At 42.6% G+C, this 20,162-nt stretch overlaps 1 protein-coding gene across 4 annotated transcripts; it reads left to right on the top strand.

Annotated features, from left to right (window-relative positions):
* Positions 1-622: 622 nt before the first annotated feature.
* ap5b1 (adaptor related protein complex 5 subunit beta 1) lies at positions 623-17,910 on the top strand. 4 transcript variants are annotated; one of them, XM_059951804.1, is made up of 4 exons: positions 647-679; positions 10,202-10,255; positions 10,530-10,691; positions 13,328-17,910. In XM_059951804.1, exons 3-4 carry the CDS (start codon positions 10,542-10,544, stop codon positions 15,956-15,958), a joined length of 2,781 nt encoding a protein of 926 aa, XP_059807787.1. In that variant the 5' UTR covers positions 647-679; positions 10,202-10,255; positions 10,530-10,541; the 3' UTR covers positions 15,959-17,910. The 4 variants fall into 4 exon arrangements, with proteins under 4 accessions (XP_059807789.1, XP_059807787.1, XP_059807786.1 ...); XM_059951806.1 differs by lacking the exon at positions 10,202-10,255 and having other exon boundaries at positions 623-679; XM_059951803.1 differs by lacking the exons at positions 647-679; positions 10,202-10,255 and adding an exon at positions 6,101-6,967.
* The last annotated feature ends 2,252 nt before the right edge of the window (positions 17,911-20,162 follow it).

Below are 20,162 nucleotides of genomic sequence, written 5' to 3'. Positions count from 1 at the left end.
TTCTGCTGATGCTGGAAATCTTGAGCATTGGCTTAAGAACCTACAAGAAGTGGTCTACATTGGATGTATGCAGCTTTCAGATTTGGAGGCAGACGTAATGCTAGCATCAAGGCAGGCACAGCCAAATTTAGCATGCCAATAGCCGGCACAGACTTGATGGGTCAAAGGGCCTGTTTCTGCAATGTGTGACCAACAACTGCATCGGACATTCTAAATTTCTCATCAAATGGAAATGGTAATGCACTACAGAAACAAGCCCTTCGGCCCATCTCGCCGATGCCGTCCTGATTTTTGCCTAGCCCCCATCTACGGCAACCGGGCGATACCCGTCTCGTCCATGTACCTATTCAAACTTCTCTTAAATGTTGCAGTTGAACCCATCCACCATTTCTGCTCGCAACTCAGACCGATTAAGATTTTTAAAACTCACGATAATTCTGACTACCAAGAAAGACCGGTGGGAGTTCGTATCATATTAAACTCTCGGCAAATAACTCCACTAGAGAAGATAATTCTAAATTAAGTGCTCACTTAATATCACCACTCTGAAGATGTAGCGGTATCCCCGGGATACCGAGGGAGCAACTGGCCCTGATTACATCATTTCCGGTAACCGCCTTCGTGTCATGTGACTGCAGCTGGGTCACGTGATTCGGGTCTACCTTGAGCTGTTTTCCGGGTGAGCAAAGAAGATTTGGGAGATAAATTTGGAGGGAAGGGGTAAAGGGAATCGTTTTCAGGTTGCCAAAACCGGGCAGCGGTGATAAGTAGAGTCAGGGGCTGTAATCATTCTGTATTATGTTTGGGAGGTCCTGGGGAAACGAGTTCTCGTCCATGGTCATGGGGTCACTTGTGTTGGGGCTCTTGAGGTGATCAGAAGAGAAAGTTGGTTAAGTCCCTGCTGAAGGGTCTCGGTCCGAAACGTCGTCTGTACTCTTTTTGCATAGATGCTCCCTGGCCTGCTGACTTCCTCCAGCATTTTGTGTGTGTTAGTCGGTTATAGCATAGCCATCGAGTCATTGAGCACTGACCCGCAGGGACAAGCCCTTCGGCCCATCTGGCCCATGCCGACCTGATTTTTGCCTAGCCCCATCTACCCGCTTACCCCTCTCACCTATCCAGACTTCTCTGAAATGTTGTGGTTGAACCCCATCCGTCATTTCTGCTCGCAGCTCGTGGTGGAGTGAGTTGATAGAGTGGATGGTATCGATCATTAAAGAGTTTATACAGATTATTCCCAGCTAGATTTCAGTTATGTTGATCCTTCAGTGACAGGTTGCTGTGTTGCATTTTTGCAGGAGGTTAGTTTTCTTGTTAAGTGTTTTGAGTTTTACACCTTGGGAGGTGGAGTGTATCGAATGGATCCACATTCTGACAAATATCCGTTTGGCTTATTCAATAACATTGATAAAGCCATTATGGAGCCTTTAATTAAGACAGAGGTCCCTGCTGAGGGGATGGGAGGGAGGTGAAGTACATAAGGAAATGCAGATTCTTGTTGCAGAAAGATAAATTCTGATGTGTTTTTGTGACTGTGTGACTAAGTACAGCTCCAACAATGTATTCAAGTTTGCTGTGATGCCTCTGTTGTGGGCTGTATCAAAGGTAGTGATGAATCAGCATTCAAGAGGAAAACAAAATTTGGCTGAGTGGTATCCTAACAACAACCTCTCAATCAATGTCAGGAAGACCAAGGAAATGATTAAAGACTTCAGGAGGGGGAAACCAGCCAGAGGTCCATGAGCCAGTCATTATCAGAGGTGGAGAGGGTCAGTAACTAAATTCCTGGGTGTCACTATCTCAGAGGATGTGTCCTAGACCCATTATATAAATGTAATTGCAAAGAAAGCACGACAGTACCTTTACTTCACTAGGAGTCTGCAGAGATTTGGAATTACATCAAAAACTTAGTCAAACTTCTACAGATGTGTAGTGGAAAGTGTATTGACTGGCTGTTACATGGCCTGGTATGGGAACATCAATACCTTTGAAGGGAAAAGGTGATGGATTCAGCCCAGTACATCACAGATAAAGCCAGATTCAGCCATCAGGCTTTTGAACAAAAGAGGGTAACTACACTCATAGGTTGGAATGTTCCCACAACCAATGATCTCACTTTAAGGACTGGTTATATCATGCTATCGTTATTTGTTGCTATTTAATTATATTTACATTTGCACAGTTGGTTGGCTTCTATGCTCCAGTTGATCTTTCATTGATCCTGTTATATAGATTTGCTGAGTATACCGCAGGAAAATGAATTTCAGGGTTGTAGGTGGTGACATATGTACTCTGATAATAACATTTACTTTGAACTTTGAACCTTGAGATCCATCCACCAGTTGCAGGCCACAACCCCTGCAAGAGAGTCTTCTGAAAGTGAATTAAGAAAGGTATTGGATGATGCCAAAGAACAGCTCAAGGATTGCATTGGAAAACTCAAACATATCAAGGGGGGGAAAAAAAGTTAAAATGCCACGTCCAAGTTTTATAGAACGCATCTGGTTTCTTATAGTATCTGTGATAAAGTAGCCAGTGAGCTAGATCACCTGGAAGCTGAAGGAATTCTTCCTGAGGTTGAGTGTAGCCCATGGGCAACACCAGTGGTCCCAGTATCCAAGCGGAAAAGGACTGTCAGGATCTGCGGTGAGTGGTCACCGTCAAGCCAGTACTGAAAGTAGATCAATACCTTCTGCTCAGGATAGAAGATATCTTTGCAAATCTTTCTGGAGGAAAACACTTCAGTAGAGTCTACCTACAGATGGAAGGAGGACTATAAGCACTCACAAAAGGACTTTATCGTTATAATAGGCTTATTTTTGGAGTAGCTTCTGCAACTGCACTCTGGCAGAAAGCTATAGACCAGCTTGCTGTAAAGTTGCCCAGGCGCTCAGTGTTACCTGGATTGACATCCTTGTTATTGGTAAGGATGACAGGGAACATATCCAAAATCTCAAGACAGTGTTAAAAGTATTAGAAGATTATGGGCTCAGAGCCCAAAGCAACAAGTGTGAATTCTTTTAACAAGCTTACTGTGGTAACACCATTGATGCACCAGCATTACACAAGAGTGCTGAGAAAATTCAAGCAGTGGTGGATGCCCCAAGCTCTCAGGTTGTGTCACAGTTGTGGTCCTTTCTAGGATTTGTTAATTACTATAACAGATTCTTGCTCCACCCCTTGAACTGATCACTACAGGTCAGAAAGAAATGGCAGTGGGCAAAGTAGTGTGAGATGGCTTTCCAAAAGACAAATGAAATGGTGATGTCAGACACTGCACTCTCATGTATTGATCCACATTGTCCTGTGAATCTTGCCTGTGATGCCCCATAGTCCTTACCACTGCAGAGGAAAAAACACACACAGCTTTACAGAGAGGCCCTGAATCTGGTTTGGGGTGTAAAATGTTTCGACCAGTGCTTGCATGAGGGAGAGTTCACTCTCTATTGATCATCAACTACGAGTGGCCATTTTAAATCCAAGAAGGGCGTTTGTCTAACAGCAGTAGCACAATTGCAGAGATGGGCTCTGTTTCTTGGAGGACACAATTCCAAGATCAAATTCAAGAGGACAGCTAATCATGGAATTGCTAATGGATTGTCCTGTTTACCCTTGGTAAAGGAAATGCCTGAAAAGTTTATAAAAGAGGACACTCATCTTGATGTGTTCTCCCTAATGCAAATTGAAAGTATCCCTGTTACGGCAGAGATGATCAAAAGGGAAACCAGAAAAGTCCCCACACTGCCTTAGGTCTACATGACGACCCAGAATGACCAAAATGTGCAGTAGAAATTCCAGTTTCCCCTTTTTTACCAGCATTGCAGTGAACTTGCACTTGACAGGGGTTTGAGCATTGTTGTACCATCTGAGCTGAGAGGCGTGTGGAGCTATGTGCCGGTCATTGTGGTGTGTTCAAAATGAAAGCATTAGCACAAAGCTTTGGTAGCCGTGGGATAAATCAGCAGATCAAGCGGCTTGCCAGGCGCTGTTTGGGATGCCAGCACGCCCAGATGAAAGGTGTCCAGAGCCGTCAGCTCCATTTCCTGCAGCCCTAGAGTCAACTCCTACAATCAGCATGGAGGAGGCCCTAGAACCCAAGATTTTTTTGCAGCCACAAGTCTCATCTGGCAAGTAGAGTGATCCCACCCCCGTCATGAAAAGTGTTCATCGGCAAGTATAAAAAAATCCTTAGTCATTGATCTTTAGAGATAATAAAAAATCTACTTTGTGGAAATATGGTATATGTAGTGTATTGTGGAGATGTATATAATGACTAGAGAGCAAAACATTCCATATTTCAGTTGAGATGCATTCTGTATTGAGTTGGAGTTTATTGCTAAGCATGGAGGAGTGTTGTGTATTTAATATTTCAGTCATATTTGAATAATACTGTAAATATATTATTTGATAGTATTTGTTGTTTACATAATTCATTACTGGTATAGGACAGGAAGGCATGGTAGTGTACTGGTTAGCACAATGCTTTACGGTACCAGTGACCTGGGTTCCATTCCCGCCGCTGCCTGTAAGGTGTTTGCACGTTCTCCCCGTGACCACGTGGGCTTCCTCTGGCAGCTCCAGTTTCCTCACACATTCCAAAGACATATCGGTTGGTAGATTTAGTTGGTCTTTGTAAATTGTGCCACGATTATGCCAGGATTAAATCCGGAGATTGCTGGCTGGCATGGCTCGAATGTCAATAAATATATAAGAGTATGTGAATGACATACATCATCATGCCACCAGGTCATAAGTGCGTGTCTCGCTTAAAGTAAAAACAAAACTAAGCACACACATCTCCCCGCCCCATGTTTTTCTTTCAATTAGTTTTATGTTTTGGAGTTACAAAACATAACATCATCTTTAGTCATCAATAGAAGTTGGTTGGATTTAGTCTGTGGTTAATTGTAGTTGTTTTTAACACTGTACTGCTTGAAATCAACTATCATTAGTAAGTCCACGGTGAAATCTGCATCATTTATTTTAACCTTGTCCAGAGTTACAACAAGAGTGTATTTATTGATAGAGGGATAGTGGAACTCGCGCAATCATCTTGAGTTACAAGATATTCATAGGATTATTGTATGAGCATTGAAGGATCCCATATTTCGTGTCCTTGGTCTGTGAAAGTGCTATTGTCTGATTAAAGTTTTGGGGCGCTTTTCAGTTGTATTTTCAGTTATGATCATAATTGAAATGGCTTGTTAGAAATGTCAAATTATTCATTGGTCGTGCATTTTTCCTCATGCTTCCAGTAACATAAACAATGTCTTACGGTCTTTATAATCTCATGACATATCATTTGATCCATCAAGTCTATGCCAGCTCATAAAGTCATATAGCACAGAAACAGGCTCTTTGACCCATTCACCATCAAAGTTCAAAGCAAATTTATTATTAGATACTTACAAGTCATCATATGCAACCCTGAGATTCTCTTTTGGTGGGCATGCTCAATAAATCCACAGAATAATAACCACAACAGAATCAATAAAAGACTGGCCAACTAGAGTGTTCAGCCAGAGTGCAGAAGACAACATGCAGTGCAAATGTAAAAGAAGAAATAATAATAAATAATTAAGCAATAAATATTGTAAACATGAGATGAAGAGTCCTTGAAAGTGAGTCCATTGGCTGTAGGTACATCTCAATGATGGGGCAAGTGAAGCTGAGTGAGGTTACTTGCTTTGGTTCAAGAACCTGATAGTTGAAGAATGGTAACTGTTCCTGAACCTGGTGCTGTGAGTCCTGAGGCTGCTGTATCTTCCTGATGGCAGCAGTGAGAAGAAAGCATGTCCTGGGTGGTGAGATCCCTGATGATGGATGTTACTTTCCTGCGGCAGTGTTTCATGTAGATGTGCTCAATGGTTGGGAGGGCTTTACCCATGATGGATTGGGCCATAAGAAATTTGCGTAGGATTTTCCACTGAAGGGCATTGAAATTTCTATACCAAACTATGATGCATCAGTCAGTATACTCTCCACTACACATCTATAGAAATTTGTCAAAGTTTTTACATGTCATCCTGAAGCTCCACAAATTCCTAAGTAGATGTACTACCATGCTTTCTTCGTAATTGCATTTATATGCTAGGCCCAGGGCAGGTCCCCCAAAATGATAACACCCAAGAATCTAAAGTTGCTTACCCTCTCCACCTCTGATCCTCCGATGAGGACTGGCTCATGGACCTCTGGTTTCCTCCTCTTAAAGTCTATAATCAGCTTCTTGGTTTTGTTGACTTTGAGTAAGAGGGTGTGGTTATGGCATCATTCAGCCAGATTTTCAATCTCCCTCCTCTTTGTTGATTCATCGCCACCTTTGATTCGGCCTACAACAGTGGTGTCGTCAGCAAATTTAAATATGATATTGGATCTGTGCTTAATCTCACAGTCGAAGTGTAAAGTGTCAATTATCTAATTAAACTAACCCTACATTAATCCTTTATTAGATTCACTCTGTAGTTGTCCTTAACACTGCAGTGCTGAATTTAACTAACATCACTAAGCCAATAGATTCTGCCATCTACCATCACACTAGGGTTAATTTACAGAGGTCACTTAACCTTTCAACCTACACATCTTTGGATAGTGGGAGGAAAACAGAGCACATGAGCTCAACCCACACTACCTTATGGAGAACGTGTGAACTCCATATAGACAACAGGGTTGAACCTGGATCTCTAGAGTAGTGGCTCTTCTAGCTGCATTGCTATGCTGTCATTTTTTTCTGGTAGTCTCTGCGCTCTCATCAGTCTCTTTCCTTTGCTCATCATCTTGTAACCTATTCTCTCTCAAGTGCCTGTCAATTCCTCCCAGTTCTCCTGCCACCCAGCTACACAAATTCTGGAGTAAGATGGTGCTGGTGATGCCCAGTGACTACTTATCGACGGCAAATTCCAAACTATTAAACGCGTTATTAGTAACGATCACCGCTAACAATGGAGAGGCAAGCAGAGGCAGGAGCGAGGTAAGTCTGGACGTCCGATTGATTTGAACAGCTGGCTGAATTGGAAAGGTCAGGTAGGAGCTGAATCATGGTGGCGGTGTTCACGTCCCAGAGCTGTCCAAGAACGAAGAACAACCCAGTGTTTGGACGATCTTCTTGGTTCTGCTTGTTCTCCGCAACGTGTGCTCTGAGCTGAGCTGAGGCTGTGGCCTGCTCCGGCTGCAGGGATGCCTGGGCTTCCTGTCTTTCGTAAAACCTCAGTCCTCAGTGCTAGCACGATTTCCTTTCTCTCTGCTGACTTTTTTTTAATGGTTCTTTTGGGGTTTCTTTGTCTTGTGGCTCTCAGCAAGAAGATGAATCTCAAGGTTGTATAATGTATACATACTTTGATGATAAATGTACTTAGAAACCAGAGCACCCATGATAATTTGATTAAATTCAACAATATACTGCATTTAAAAATAATACTTTTATATGACAGACACCTCCTTAGATTTCTGAAACACCTAAAGGACATATAACAAATTGCCTTTAAAAAAACACACACACACAGAAACAATATATACACACACATTTGGGAAAATGATAAAATATTGTAGTTAATTGCTCCTATGATGGTCTTTTATACATTAAACAGTAATTGATGGAGTTAGACAGACATGGGTCAGGCAGCATCTGGAAAAAGAGGAGGAATGCTAGTGGTGTGGATAGGATCCTTTAGAACCAAAATTCATATCTAAATTACAAGCAGTTTGAGGCATTAATGGACATGTAATATTGCAGATTACCCAATGTAAAACTGGAAGTAGCCTAATATAGTGTCTGATATCCCTCCTTGATCAATCACAGAGCCCATACTTGCTTGTTTCTGCGGCAGACCCTGTAAGCCAAGTCATTAAGTTATAGAAACATACAGCATGGAAATGGGTCATTCTGTCGACCTCGTCCTGCCGACCAGCAGGCAGTCTCTGTATTTAATCCCATCTCCCAGTACTAGGCTTTCTCTGCCTTGGTGATTCAAGTACTCATTCAGTTGCTTCTTAAATGTTGTAAATGACCCAACTTCAACCAATGAGTCAGAAATGTTATTCCAGGTTCTTTCCACTCTCTGGGGGAAGAAGGACCCCTCAGATCTCTTCCCTTTTACGTTGTAAATTTAAGTCCTTTTAGGTTTATCTGTCTCTGATACAGCGAAAGGTTTCCTGCAGTCTACCCTACCTAAGCCCACATAATTTTATTTACCTCAACCATGTCCCCTTTTCTCCTGGTGACCGAATTGCATCATTCCAGGGAACATCCTGATCAATCTCTTCTGCACCTTCTCCACTTGATCACGACTTCCTGTAATGTGACCAAAACTGCACACAGTGTTGCAGAGCTCTGGGCAATGTTTTATAAAGTTAGAGCAGAAACCTCTCCCTGCTTCTTGTATCCATTGCCCTGAGAAATGAAGGCCAGTATCCTTCCAACCTTTGCGTTCCTGTGTTAACACCTTCAACGATCAATGAGTGTTGCCAAAATGAAACAATGATCTTCTGAAAACAAAACAAATGCAACAAATTGGAAGCAAAAACAGAAAAAGCTGTGAACATTTTGTATCTGTGGAGAGAGACATAGTCGAAGTTTCGAGTCGAATTATCTGCATCAGGATGGGGTGGGCTTGATAAAAACAGAAATTAGTCTTCAGAATGCAAGTGGGAGTCGACCAGGGTATTGGGGCAGCACGGTAGTATACAACAGCACAACGGTTTATGGTACCAGCAACCCAGGTTAAATTCCCGCTGCTGCCTGTAAGGGATTTTGTATGTTTTCCCCGTGACTGGCATTGCACAGTTCAAAGATATGCAGGTGGTAGGTAGATCGTTGTCCTGTGATTAGGGTAGGATTAAATCGGGGGTTGCGGGGCAGCGTGCCTCGAAGGGCCTATTCCACGCTGTATCTCAATTTTTAAAAAAAATATTTGGAGCATAATAAATACAAATTCTTAGAGAAAATTGCATTATCTGTTAAAACCACTTGTAACTGTCTCTGTTCACTCAACGTAGTGTAATCTGTTGCCCAACCTATTACCACAGTTTCTCAGAAGAATGATAAGGTATTTCCAACAACAAATTGCTAGTCTGTGTAGCAGGGATTACAATGTGGCCAAACTGTTTCCTTTGAATTGCGCTTTTTTAAAAAAACCTTTTCTCACTGCTTTAACATTGCATAATCAGATGCTGGCGGTCTGAAAATTCAATGCCTGTTTGCGTAGCTTTAATTAAGTGCGCATGTAAAAAGGGGGCTGGTTTACTGCTGTTCCTCCTCTGGAAAGCAAGCTCTACATGGGTGCTGTTGCTCTCATCGCTTTGAATTGTGTGAATTCTGCAGGGATTATGTGTTTTCACTGTACTTGAGGACCCAAGGGAGAACGGAACTTGTGTTCCACAAAGACAACACTTGAGTTTAGAAACATGCCTCACGTGAAGCTTGGCGGGGTAGATGCGGAGTTAGTATTTTTGCTGGCTTGATTGCCTAGGCCTAGGGTCACTGTCTCAAAGTAAAGGATCAGACGTTTGGGACAAGAACCATGGGTGATTGTCTTTGGAATTTACTGCCCAATTGGGCTACGGAGGGTCAGTCACTGGATCACTTTTTAAGCACTAGATCTTTGTCACTGAAAGACGTACTGATGGTAAATTCAGACATCACTTTGTTCAATGGATGGAGTAGATAGGGTGGAGAGGTGACAAGCAATTTTTTCCTACTGTTTCTTACGTTCTTAAAACTTGGTTCCCCTTGGATAATGTTGCAGACCTCCTGTGAATGTTATTCCACGATACTCAGCTGAGAATGAGTGAGAATAATGATAGATGGCCCAGTACATCACGAGTAAAGCCTCCCCCCCCCCCCCAACCACTGAGCGCACGTACATGAAACACTGTCGTAGGAAAGCAGCATCCGCCATCAGGGACACCTCCACCCAGGACATGCTCTCTCCTCGCTGCTGCCATCAGAAAAGAAGGTACAGAAGCCTCAGGACTTGCCCCACCAGGTTCAAGAACAGTTACTACCCCTCAATTATCAGGCTCTTGGGGAAAAAAGAAGATAATTACACTCATCTATTGAGATGTTTGCACAAACAAGTCCTCGCTTTAAGGACTCTTTATCTTGTTAGTTCATGATCTTGTTATTTATTGCTATTTATTATTCCTTGCACTTATACAGTTTGTTGTCTTCTGTGCTCTTGCTCTTTCTTGATCCTGTATTCAATAGATTTGCTGAGCTTGCCCACAGGAGAAAGAATCTCAGGCTTGTATGCGGTGACATGTATGTACTCTAATCATAAATTTTTCTTTGAACATAGTCGCACCTTAGATTGGTCATATTAGGCACTTAAGCAGACTGAGCACTTAAAGATAACTTCCCAAACTATTAAAATTACTAACCCACCCCCCCCCCCAACCCTCTCTTTCCCTGGAGATAATTGTGCGGTATCACTTCACTGTTGACCTACTGAAGATCTGATATTGGGCGGGGCTGAGGACATTGAGAAGGAGGATTTAAAGTGTGTTTGTCATCTATAACTTCCTCCCTGTTGTAGCTATTTGGTGCCATGGCTGTGTCACCTCATTCCGAATGGGCCCAGAAGGTCACTGCATTCCGTGCCAGCCCAACACGTTTCCTTGCCAGTACAACGGCTGAGAACTTTGTGCAAGATCTACTGAGAATCCTCACAGATGAGAAAATGGGCGAAAATATAAAGGTACAACATAATTCTGTCCTAAACCAGAAAGGCTCATATATCAAATGTATATGGACTTTTAAATTATAATATTTACTAATGCATTTATTTTTTTCCTTAAGATATTAATCATTATTGCAGTTTGACCATCACGGTCTGAATTCTGAAACGTCACCCAAGTGGCTAATGGTAACTCCTCTGCAGATTCGGCAGGTTGAGATGTCATCTGATGTCCACCCTTGTGGAAACTGCAGCTGGACAATTTTTGGGGTAAAGGGAAGTGAGGTCAACTTTATCCCTGATTTAATAATTAGTTGGTTAGTTACTGTCTGTTACAATGCTGGCATTCAGGACAGCAATGAAGGTCCTCCTGTTTGTCTGTCCTTGGCCATCTTCTCTATTGTGCCCTAGTGTGTGGTTCGGGGTCCTCATTTCAGCCTCTACGGTATGGTGCCGAGTTGTCTTTGGTCTCCTGCGGTTTCTTCCACCCTTCAGGGGGTTGTACATTCCAAAAACTGATTTTGGTCTTGGTCTAGGTGGTGTTCAGGGCTTCCTTCATTGTGCTTCCTCACAGTTTTCACTACGATCAGTCATGCAGATCCCAGGAATACCATTGCACACAGATATGGCATTTTTCATTGCTGTATCTGTAACAATTTTTTTGAACAGTTGGGATTGTTGGCCGTGAGCTGATCCCCTGAACCTGGAGGACCAGTGGATCATTCTTAGTGTGGCCTCTACCCTTTAATCTTTTTGGCATGGGTGACCCTACCAAGACCCAAAGCACAAGATCTTGACTCCAGCCAACATAGCTCTTTGGTTCACTGAGACATGCAAGCCTCTAAACAATCGTCTTGGAGGATCTCCTATTTAATAATTCCTGTTAATTTAGCAGCAGTCAAGGATTAATCCCAGAGCTTTATTGGTTTGACTTTGTTGTTCATAACTTTTTAAGGAAAGACACTTGTTCATAAGTTATCACTCCAGGAAAACAGGATGCAATATATTTTCACCAAAGGTCAACACTTTGCAGTCTGTTCAAGTTCAGATTTTCTCAGAGCTGCCACCCACAGAAGATATGAATCCAGAAAATAAACAGCAGCAATGTAAAATTAACCACATCATTATCTCTGTTGTCTTTCAGTGTTGCAAACACGAGGAATTCAGAATCTAGAAATGGGTGAACCATTGTCCTATAGTTAACTTCCATCTACCCTTTTGTAGTTTTTAAACACAGGCTATTTGTGTTTTTTTCCCTGCACATCTTAATCTGCTGCCCTAAGTGTTGACCCATCTCCCCGCATCCTCAACATGTTGAAATCAAGATGCCTAGCAACATTTCACGCTTGCTTATCCCCGCAGAATCTCTTAATAGCACCAGCCGTCACTCCTTACTTTTACAGTATACAGCCTTTTGAAATACAAGTTTTTCACATCCAGTTGATGACTCCTGATTTACCTAATTTATATCCTATACAAGACTGTTCCCTTTTTCCAAGGTCCTAGACTTTTAGTTATGCTTCTTGATGGTTATGGATAGAAATGTTCAATGGACTTGTTAAAAAAAACAGTAGAATTTTATGAAAGATACAACAGAACATATCAATACAAGAAACAAGCTGAAATAAGCTATTCTGCCTTTGAACTTTTTTTGTGAATTTAGTGGATTGACAGATGATCCAATCTTGGGCTCAGCACCATTTCCCCGTGCTCTCTCATAGCTTCTACCTCCCTTAGGTATCTGTCGTTCGCATCTTGAATTATTTGATGAATCCACCTTCACAGTTCTGAAGTAGGGAATTCCCGAGATAGAAAGAAAAAAACCTCCTCATCTCCCTTTGAGAGCGACAGTCCTTTATTCTGAAGCTGTGCCTCTTACTTCCAGATAACTCCATAAGGAGAACAGCCTCTCAACAACCATCCAGCCCAACCCATTCAAATTTTTATGTTTTGATATGATCACCTCCCGTACTGTAGCGTAGTGGTTAGCGCAGCGCTTTACAGTCCCAGTGACCCGGGTCAGTCACACCATTGCCTGTAAGGAGTTTGTACATTCTCCCCGTGACCGTGTGAGTTTCCTCCCACAGACAAAGATGTACCAGTTTGTGGGTTATTTTGCCATTGCAAATTGTCCCATGATTAGGCTCGGATTAAATTGGGAGATTGCTGGGCATTGCAGCTCAAAGGCCTATTCTGCGTCATCTCAATCAATCAATCAATTAATCAATAAAAAATTCTTTTGTACTCCAGTAAGCTTTGGCCCATCCCACGCAGGCTTCTTGCATCGATCACTTCATTGCAGAAATCAACATTGAAAACTTCCAATGCTTTTATATCCCCTTGTGTATGGAGACCAAATGTGCACAGAGTATTGTGGGTGAGGTCTCATTAGTGCTCTGTAAGAGGTCAACATTCCAATAGCCTTTATAAGTACTTGTGTCTGCACTTAAACTTGTGATTTCTAAGGTAACTGTGTATATTTGCAACACACAAAAAATGCTGGAGGAACTCAGCAGATCGGGCAGCCACTATGGAGTGGAATAAGCAGTCAGTGTATTGGGGCAAGACCCTTCCTCGGGACTCAGCATTTCGTGTGTGTTGCTCTGGATTTGTGCATTGCAGAATCTCTTGTGTTGATGTGTTTATTTCCATTTCAGGTGCAGGTTCTGGCCGTTCTTCAGGAGTTTCCGACTTCGTTGTTCACCAGCTCGCAGTCAGCAGAAAGGGCGGTGGAATCGATCTTCAATATCTATTTGCAGCTGCCACTGGTACTTAAGTTACTTACTCTGAAGTGCCAACTACTGCTGTCAGTAACCACCGTGGTAATTTCCACCGACCATCTGATTAGTGATCAGAAGGTATTGAAGAACTTGATGAAGCAGCTGTTGGATGTGGTGGGTGACTCAAACGATCACAAAAATGGTGTGAACTTTAGGCCTCTCAGGGCCATGGCGTGCAACTGCCTTCAAGAATTTGAAACTTGCTATCCAGGTCTGCTGTCGGGGAAACTGGAGCTTCTGTCTACCCTGCGGAAAGAAGAGGTGACTCCATTGCACCAGGCCTACACGCTGCTGTACAGCCAGGCATTGAAAAATGCAATTCACACCATCTCACAGGTGCATAATGCTTCTGAGGGGGCCATTCGTGAGATGCTGGTACGGAATGAGGGGATCAAGTGGAAGGTGATGGAGAAACAACGCGATTTGGCAGCTGTCACTATGACAACTAATTTCTCGTTGATGACTTCTGCTGATGAGACAAAGGAGTTGAAGTCTTGTGTATCGTTACTGCTGGAGGAATGCTTCCTCCTGACTCCGGTATCTCAAGCTGTCTTGCTTCGAGAATTGGCCCAGATCATAATTATGGTGCACTCACTTTCTCCAGCGATTTTCAGGTCACAGATATTGCGTCTGTTTGGGACAATGGATATATCCTTACTGCACACCATATTGTACATGAAAACAACCTTCACTGACAGCCTTTTCACAGCTGAGGACGAGAACCTCCTTTTGAAACGACTGGTCGTAATGGCCCAACACCCACTGCTCAACGTTCCTCTCAGACTCTTCTACCTGGACTGTCTGCTCCACTTTCCTGAAAACCGTCCCATTAACTCTAACCTGGAGGAGAACCTTCCGGTTACATTCACCCCAAGGATGGCGAATTGCCTGTTCCCCACCCTCTTTAACGACAGCAGTACAATGCTGGCTCGTCTCAATCTGTTGAGTCTTGTGTGTCTTGAGAACACAGAGGAAGAAAGAGGGGTCACCGAGCTCTTTGACTATCTGATGTCTTTGTACAAACTGGTGGACGTTAGTGGAAACAGGGAGAGAATAGTAACGTTTTTCCAAGCTATGTACATATTTGTGGGACACTTCTATTCTAATGAAGAGTGCATGTCACAGTTGACTAACCATATAGTCCAGTTGTACAAAAAACATTGCAGCTTAGCTCCACATATGATAAACCTTCTAGATAGCACCCAAAACCTATTGGAAGATTGTAAGTGGTCTGTTTCACTAGCAGGGGCCCTGCAGAAGCTGGTAGTGGAACTGCCATTTCAGCACTTGACTTCTTCTAATCTCATGTGGCACCTTAAGATCCTGGCTAGAGTGGCCAAAGAAAGCACAATAGCCCAGAAGGCAACCATTCAGTTCTTGCTGAGTGCCATTCAGTCATCCGACTTGTGTGAGAGGGGGGACTGGCGAATGGGGAATGCCATCCTGTCCGTCTGCAGGAACATCTTGCATTGTCAGAATCTGGAGCCCACCTTCAGGGCCCTGGCAGACCTCTTGCAGCACATCCACCTCTGGTTCCAAGATATCGACATCCAGGACCACGCTCACTTATATTACGTGCTACTCACTTGTCTCTCTGGCGAGAAGCTGGCAAGAGTTGTGGCGGCAGGACCAGGCAACTGTAGTCAGGCCAAGATGCGCTCCCTTTCCCTGATGGCAGAAAGCGCAGGGTCCTCGATCTCTGTTCTTCCAATTAAGCATCCAATACTGCAGCTGACTCCATTTCCAAAAGACGATTCTCCCACTGTCAGTCCTCCTGGAGAAACCAGTGACCAGAACCTCGAAATAGATTACTTTGAGCAGTACTTGGAGCAGTTTCATGATCCTGGATTTGTTTCTACAATTGAACAGAAATTTTATTTGAGCTTTACAGAGGAAGTCGATTCTCATTTTCACAAGCTCTTTACCATACTTGTACACTTTGACTTGCAGAACTCCCACTATGAATCACTGAGTGATCTTCATGTACCCTGTCTTCTTTTCAACAAAGAGCCTCATGTTTTCTCCCTGGTGTTCAAGCCTCGGCTACCCTTCCCTTTCACTTTACACACCAATGCCATCTTTACCACAGAGGACGGTGACACCTACTGCAGTCAGCTCAAGCCTGTTGACATTGATTTCCCACGGCTCTTCCTGCCCTTCCCAGTGCCTCTCAGTTGGCCATCGGATGTCAAGGCTAGCCTTTTTAACAAGCTGTGGGCGTCACTGATCCAAACTGAATCCACCCAATCTGCTCTCAGTCGTTTCTGCTTTAAAATGGTCCAAAGATCTCTGTGTGATCTTGTACAGTCACATTTTCAGAAGTACGTGGTCTCACAACATTCAGAACCGGAATCTTACCAAGTTTTTCTCTTCCTGCCCCCGCGTGTCAATATTTTATTCCAACTAGAACAAATGGATGATATTGTGAAGGTTGATATAGTCACAAATAACTGGAAACTTTTACCATTCATTAATTCTTACTTTCTGGACATGACGTCTGAAAAATAGCACGGAGGCTTGCTGCAAAACTGGTCATCTGAGTTAGGCATTGCAGTAAACTAGTTTTAGTGCTATTCTGGGTGCAAACATTTTTATTCAAAGTATAAAAATAACTGAACTATTGCTGAGTGAGAGCTATCTGTTAAAAGGCACTGTAGGAGAGACATTTTCAAATGGAACATTCAACATTATTGCAGTTCTGTCTTGGTTATTACAAAGGAACATCTATAAAGGTCTACCACTAAGGATAGACTACTAAAAATGCTGGAAATTTTTATTTTTCAGACCAGAACTATTGCTATTTTAGTCCTTTATCTGGTTTGTTAATCGTAACTCAGGTAATGATAGACATGCTTTATGCTGACAGATGCACTTTAAGTTTCACTGTCCATTGTTTCAGTTCCTTATCCCTGTATTGCAGGGGTTCCCAACATTTTTTATGCCATGGACCCCTACAGTTAACTGAGAGGTTACTGATGGACCCCAGGGTGGGAATCCCAGCTGTACAGCAATTCCTTCTGAATATTCCGAGATACCAGCAGGTTATATAATCAGTCTTGGCGCTGATGCCCATGCAAATGGACTGTGGAGAAGAAATTAATTTCAGGAAAGGAGGAAGGAAATGATGTGTGAAAAATAGTTGGCTCAAAATCATTATGTGCTGGCAATTAACACTGATCAATATATTAGGCTTTCTTTTTAACTTAACTGATTCAGTATTGCACATAAGGAGTAAAAATAAATTATTTTTATACGGGGCTCAATGTACTCTCCCAACATTGAAAAGGATTTAATGTTTTCATATGACATAAGGCAGACCATTTGGCCCATCACTGTCCCTCAAAGCATTCCCAACAGTGCCAATTCCCATAACCTTTTCACTCTCATATGCTCCTTAAATCCTAACTGGATTTCCTTTGAAATTTCAGACTCTTACTTTATAGACTCTGAATGGAAGGAATGGCAAATCAGCAGTTTCTGAGGGGCTGCTACTAAATATGTTTAAAACTGGAATTCACAGTGTAGAAAAAATAAGAACTGACAGTTCAATGTAAACTTGACGCTCGGGCCTTTCTGAAGGAGATAAATGAATGCTGATAGCACTGGACAACAAATTTTTTCAAAAGTGTTGCTTCCTCAGAATTGTTTTTTTCTTTATGATAGACCGCTTGAAACTTGACACAGATATAGTTTCAGTCTACTTATATCACGTAAGAATTTGGAGAAGCAAGTAATTAATTTTTATTGAATATAATGTGTTCAATTGTATAACAGTGCTGACACTTTGCAATAGTTCAACTAAACTGAAAATGTTTTGTTGATGATTTTCATTTGTACTCAGTGTCTGTGGATTCTCACTTAAGTGTCCCAACAGTTGTCTTGATACCGTTTCTCCATGACCACAATCTCACGGTGAAACCTTTCACCATCCTCGTAACTGACAGCGCTGAGCTTTGCAGGGAAGAAGTCTGAATGGAAATGCAGAAAATGAGTCATCCGTGATACATTGTATTTAATGGTTTTGCATGCTTGAAGGATGTTGTCAACCAGCTGCATGTAGCTTGGTGCTCTACAGTTGCGAAAAGAAAATTTCAGCAACTTCCTTGAATGTCTTCCATGCAATTTTTTTTTTCCGGTCCCACTAGAAGTTCTTCAAATTGCCTGTCATTGATGAGTGGCTTGATTTATGGACCAACAAAAATGCCTTCCTTAATCTCAGCAACGGATATACTGACTTGAATTGTGAATTGAAACTAGGTGATTTTTTTTTAATGGTGGGTGATAGGGAAATTTCATGGTAATTTTCATGATTTTCAAAATCCATATGATATGCCCAAAAGTATTCGGGAAGCAAAATGTATATTTTTCAGTGAAATCTGTATTGCTAATGTTAAGACATGTAGCTATTCTGATTGTGATTGTGGTTTGTTATTTTTATTTTATATATATATAATTTTTAATTCCTTCAAGGGATCTGTGCTTTGTAGTCTGAACCAGCAATTAATTACCCATCCCTTGTTGCCCTTGAGAAGGTGGTGGTGAGCTGCCCTCTTTAAACTGCTGCAGACCTTACGGTGTGGTGATACTGACAATGCTGTTAGGGATGGAGTTGCAGAATTTTGACCAGGAATGGTGAAGGAACAATAATGTACCTCAAAAGGTGGAATAGTGTGCGGGTTGGAGGGCAACGTCCAAGTGACGGTATTCCCGTCCTTTTGCTGCCCTTGTCCTTTGGTCTAATGGAGGCCATGGGCTTGGGATGGGTTGTTTCAGGAGTCTCTGTGAGTTGCTGTAGTGCATCCTGTAGACGATACCTACTGCTGCTACTGTAGAGGAACCAGTGGCAAAGCGAGTGACCGGTTGTAGGTGGGGTGTATCTCAAGTGGACTTCTGTGTCCTGCATGTTGTTGAGCTTCCTAAGCATTAAAAACAAAGCCCAAGAGGAGTTTATTCGTTCTTACGTGTTGTACTCATCCATATAAGTGGGCAGTGTTCCACCACACTCCTTGAGTCTTATAGATGGGGAGTACAAGCTTTGGGAAGTTAGAAAGTGAGATTCGCACCATACAGTTCCTAGCCTCTGGGCTATTCCCATAGCCACATTGTGATTGTGGTTACTCCAATTTAACTTCCGGCCAACGGTACCCCTCTAAACCCTCCCCCCAGCTGTTTGATAGTGGAGAAAACTTTTCTGTTTACCATTCTGCACAGACTTGACAACAGCTTTGTTGAATGAAATTTGCAGAAGATTTTAACCCTATATTTGCAATAGTAGATGGAGTGTAGAGTTTTACACATAAAGGAAAAGAAACCTTGCATTTAGGCATCATTTTGGTCTGGGGATGTCTCAATGCACAGAAAGTACCTTATGAACTGTGGATACAGTCTTAATATTTTTCAGCTGTTTCTTGGGATTGAGGGTGATGTGCTTCCACTTCAGTTCTGTGTGGGATAATGAGACCAGCATGAGATGTGCAGGCTGCTTAATGGCTGGGCAGGAGGTGGTAGCAGTGATGGGTAGTGTAGGAGGTAATGTATTTCTACCCCTGTATCTTTCTGGTCTTCTGAATGTTTCCAATAAAGATCCTTAGAATCATAGAAATCATTTATGAAATGGAAGGAGGTGGTTGGGACCACTGCACACACACTGATCAAAAATGAGCTGTTCAGCCTAATTCCACCCCCAAGCACTGGATCTATAGCTTTGTAGTTCCTGGTTTTCCAAGTACACACCCAATTACCATTAAGTATGTACTTCTGTGTCTACCATTGCTTCCAGACTCCCACAACCCTCCCCCAAATGAAATTTATTTTCAGTCACATAAATGCCCTTCAACCATTCCGTCCTACCTCCTTATAAATTTCCCTCTCCAACTGTGTGGTTGCCCCCATTTGGTTGTCATTTCAATCTATTTAAGCCTCATTTGATAAGAATCTCAGAGCATCCAGGGTTCGTCATTCATTGGGATCAATCATGGACCCGCTTGCCATAAATCAGGAAGGATGCTGCAATTTTCTTTCTAGGAGGAGTTGAGACCTTTGCAGAGGGTTCAGGTAATCTGTTATTTCTGGTACTCCTCTTGTAAATCTGTTGCCATGAGGGAGATCAGAGTACAGTGCCGATTCTGAGCATCTGGTGTTGGGCAACAGATGATAAAACCTGCCCATTCGAGCTGGCTGAGTGTAATCCGAGTCTCGAAGCTGGAAGAGGACAACTTGTTATTTCACTTATCCTGCTGGTGGATTTGAAGGATATTATTGGTGTGTCCAGTGCCAACTCTTGATAGTACGTGAGTCTGCAGATAAGAGGGAAGAGATCACTCCCCAGAAGATCATGAATTACAGTCTAGGCTGACAATCTTTTCTTGGAACAAGATGGTATTCCTGATGAAGTTTGAAAACTTGGCAGAGAAGTGCCTCTGACACAAATCTAGAAGGCCAAATACTATGTTGGCGCACTGGAGACAGGTAACTTCCATAATTAATGAAAACCCCTCACTGAGAGGTTGCTCCCAAGGCATGGAAGATAGTCCACATTCGCTAGAGCTTTGGCTGGATCTTGACTGTAGGACGGCCGGGATTTTGCAGTGGTAGGGAAGCACCTTGCATTGCGTATAGAGCATAGAACTGTACAGCACAAGAACAGACCCTTCAGCCCACAATGCCTAACTCTTCCGCCACTACATGATCTGTATCCCTGCATATCTATGCG

This window comes from Hypanus sabinus, chromosome 27, assembly GCF_030144855.1.
Source record: "Hypanus sabinus isolate sHypSab1 chromosome 27, sHypSab1.hap1, whole genome shotgun sequence".
NCBI classification, from domain to species: domain Eukaryota; kingdom Metazoa; phylum Chordata; class Chondrichthyes; order Myliobatiformes; family Dasyatidae; genus Hypanus; species Hypanus sabinus.
This window is presented reverse-complemented; position numbering and strand designations above follow the sequence as displayed.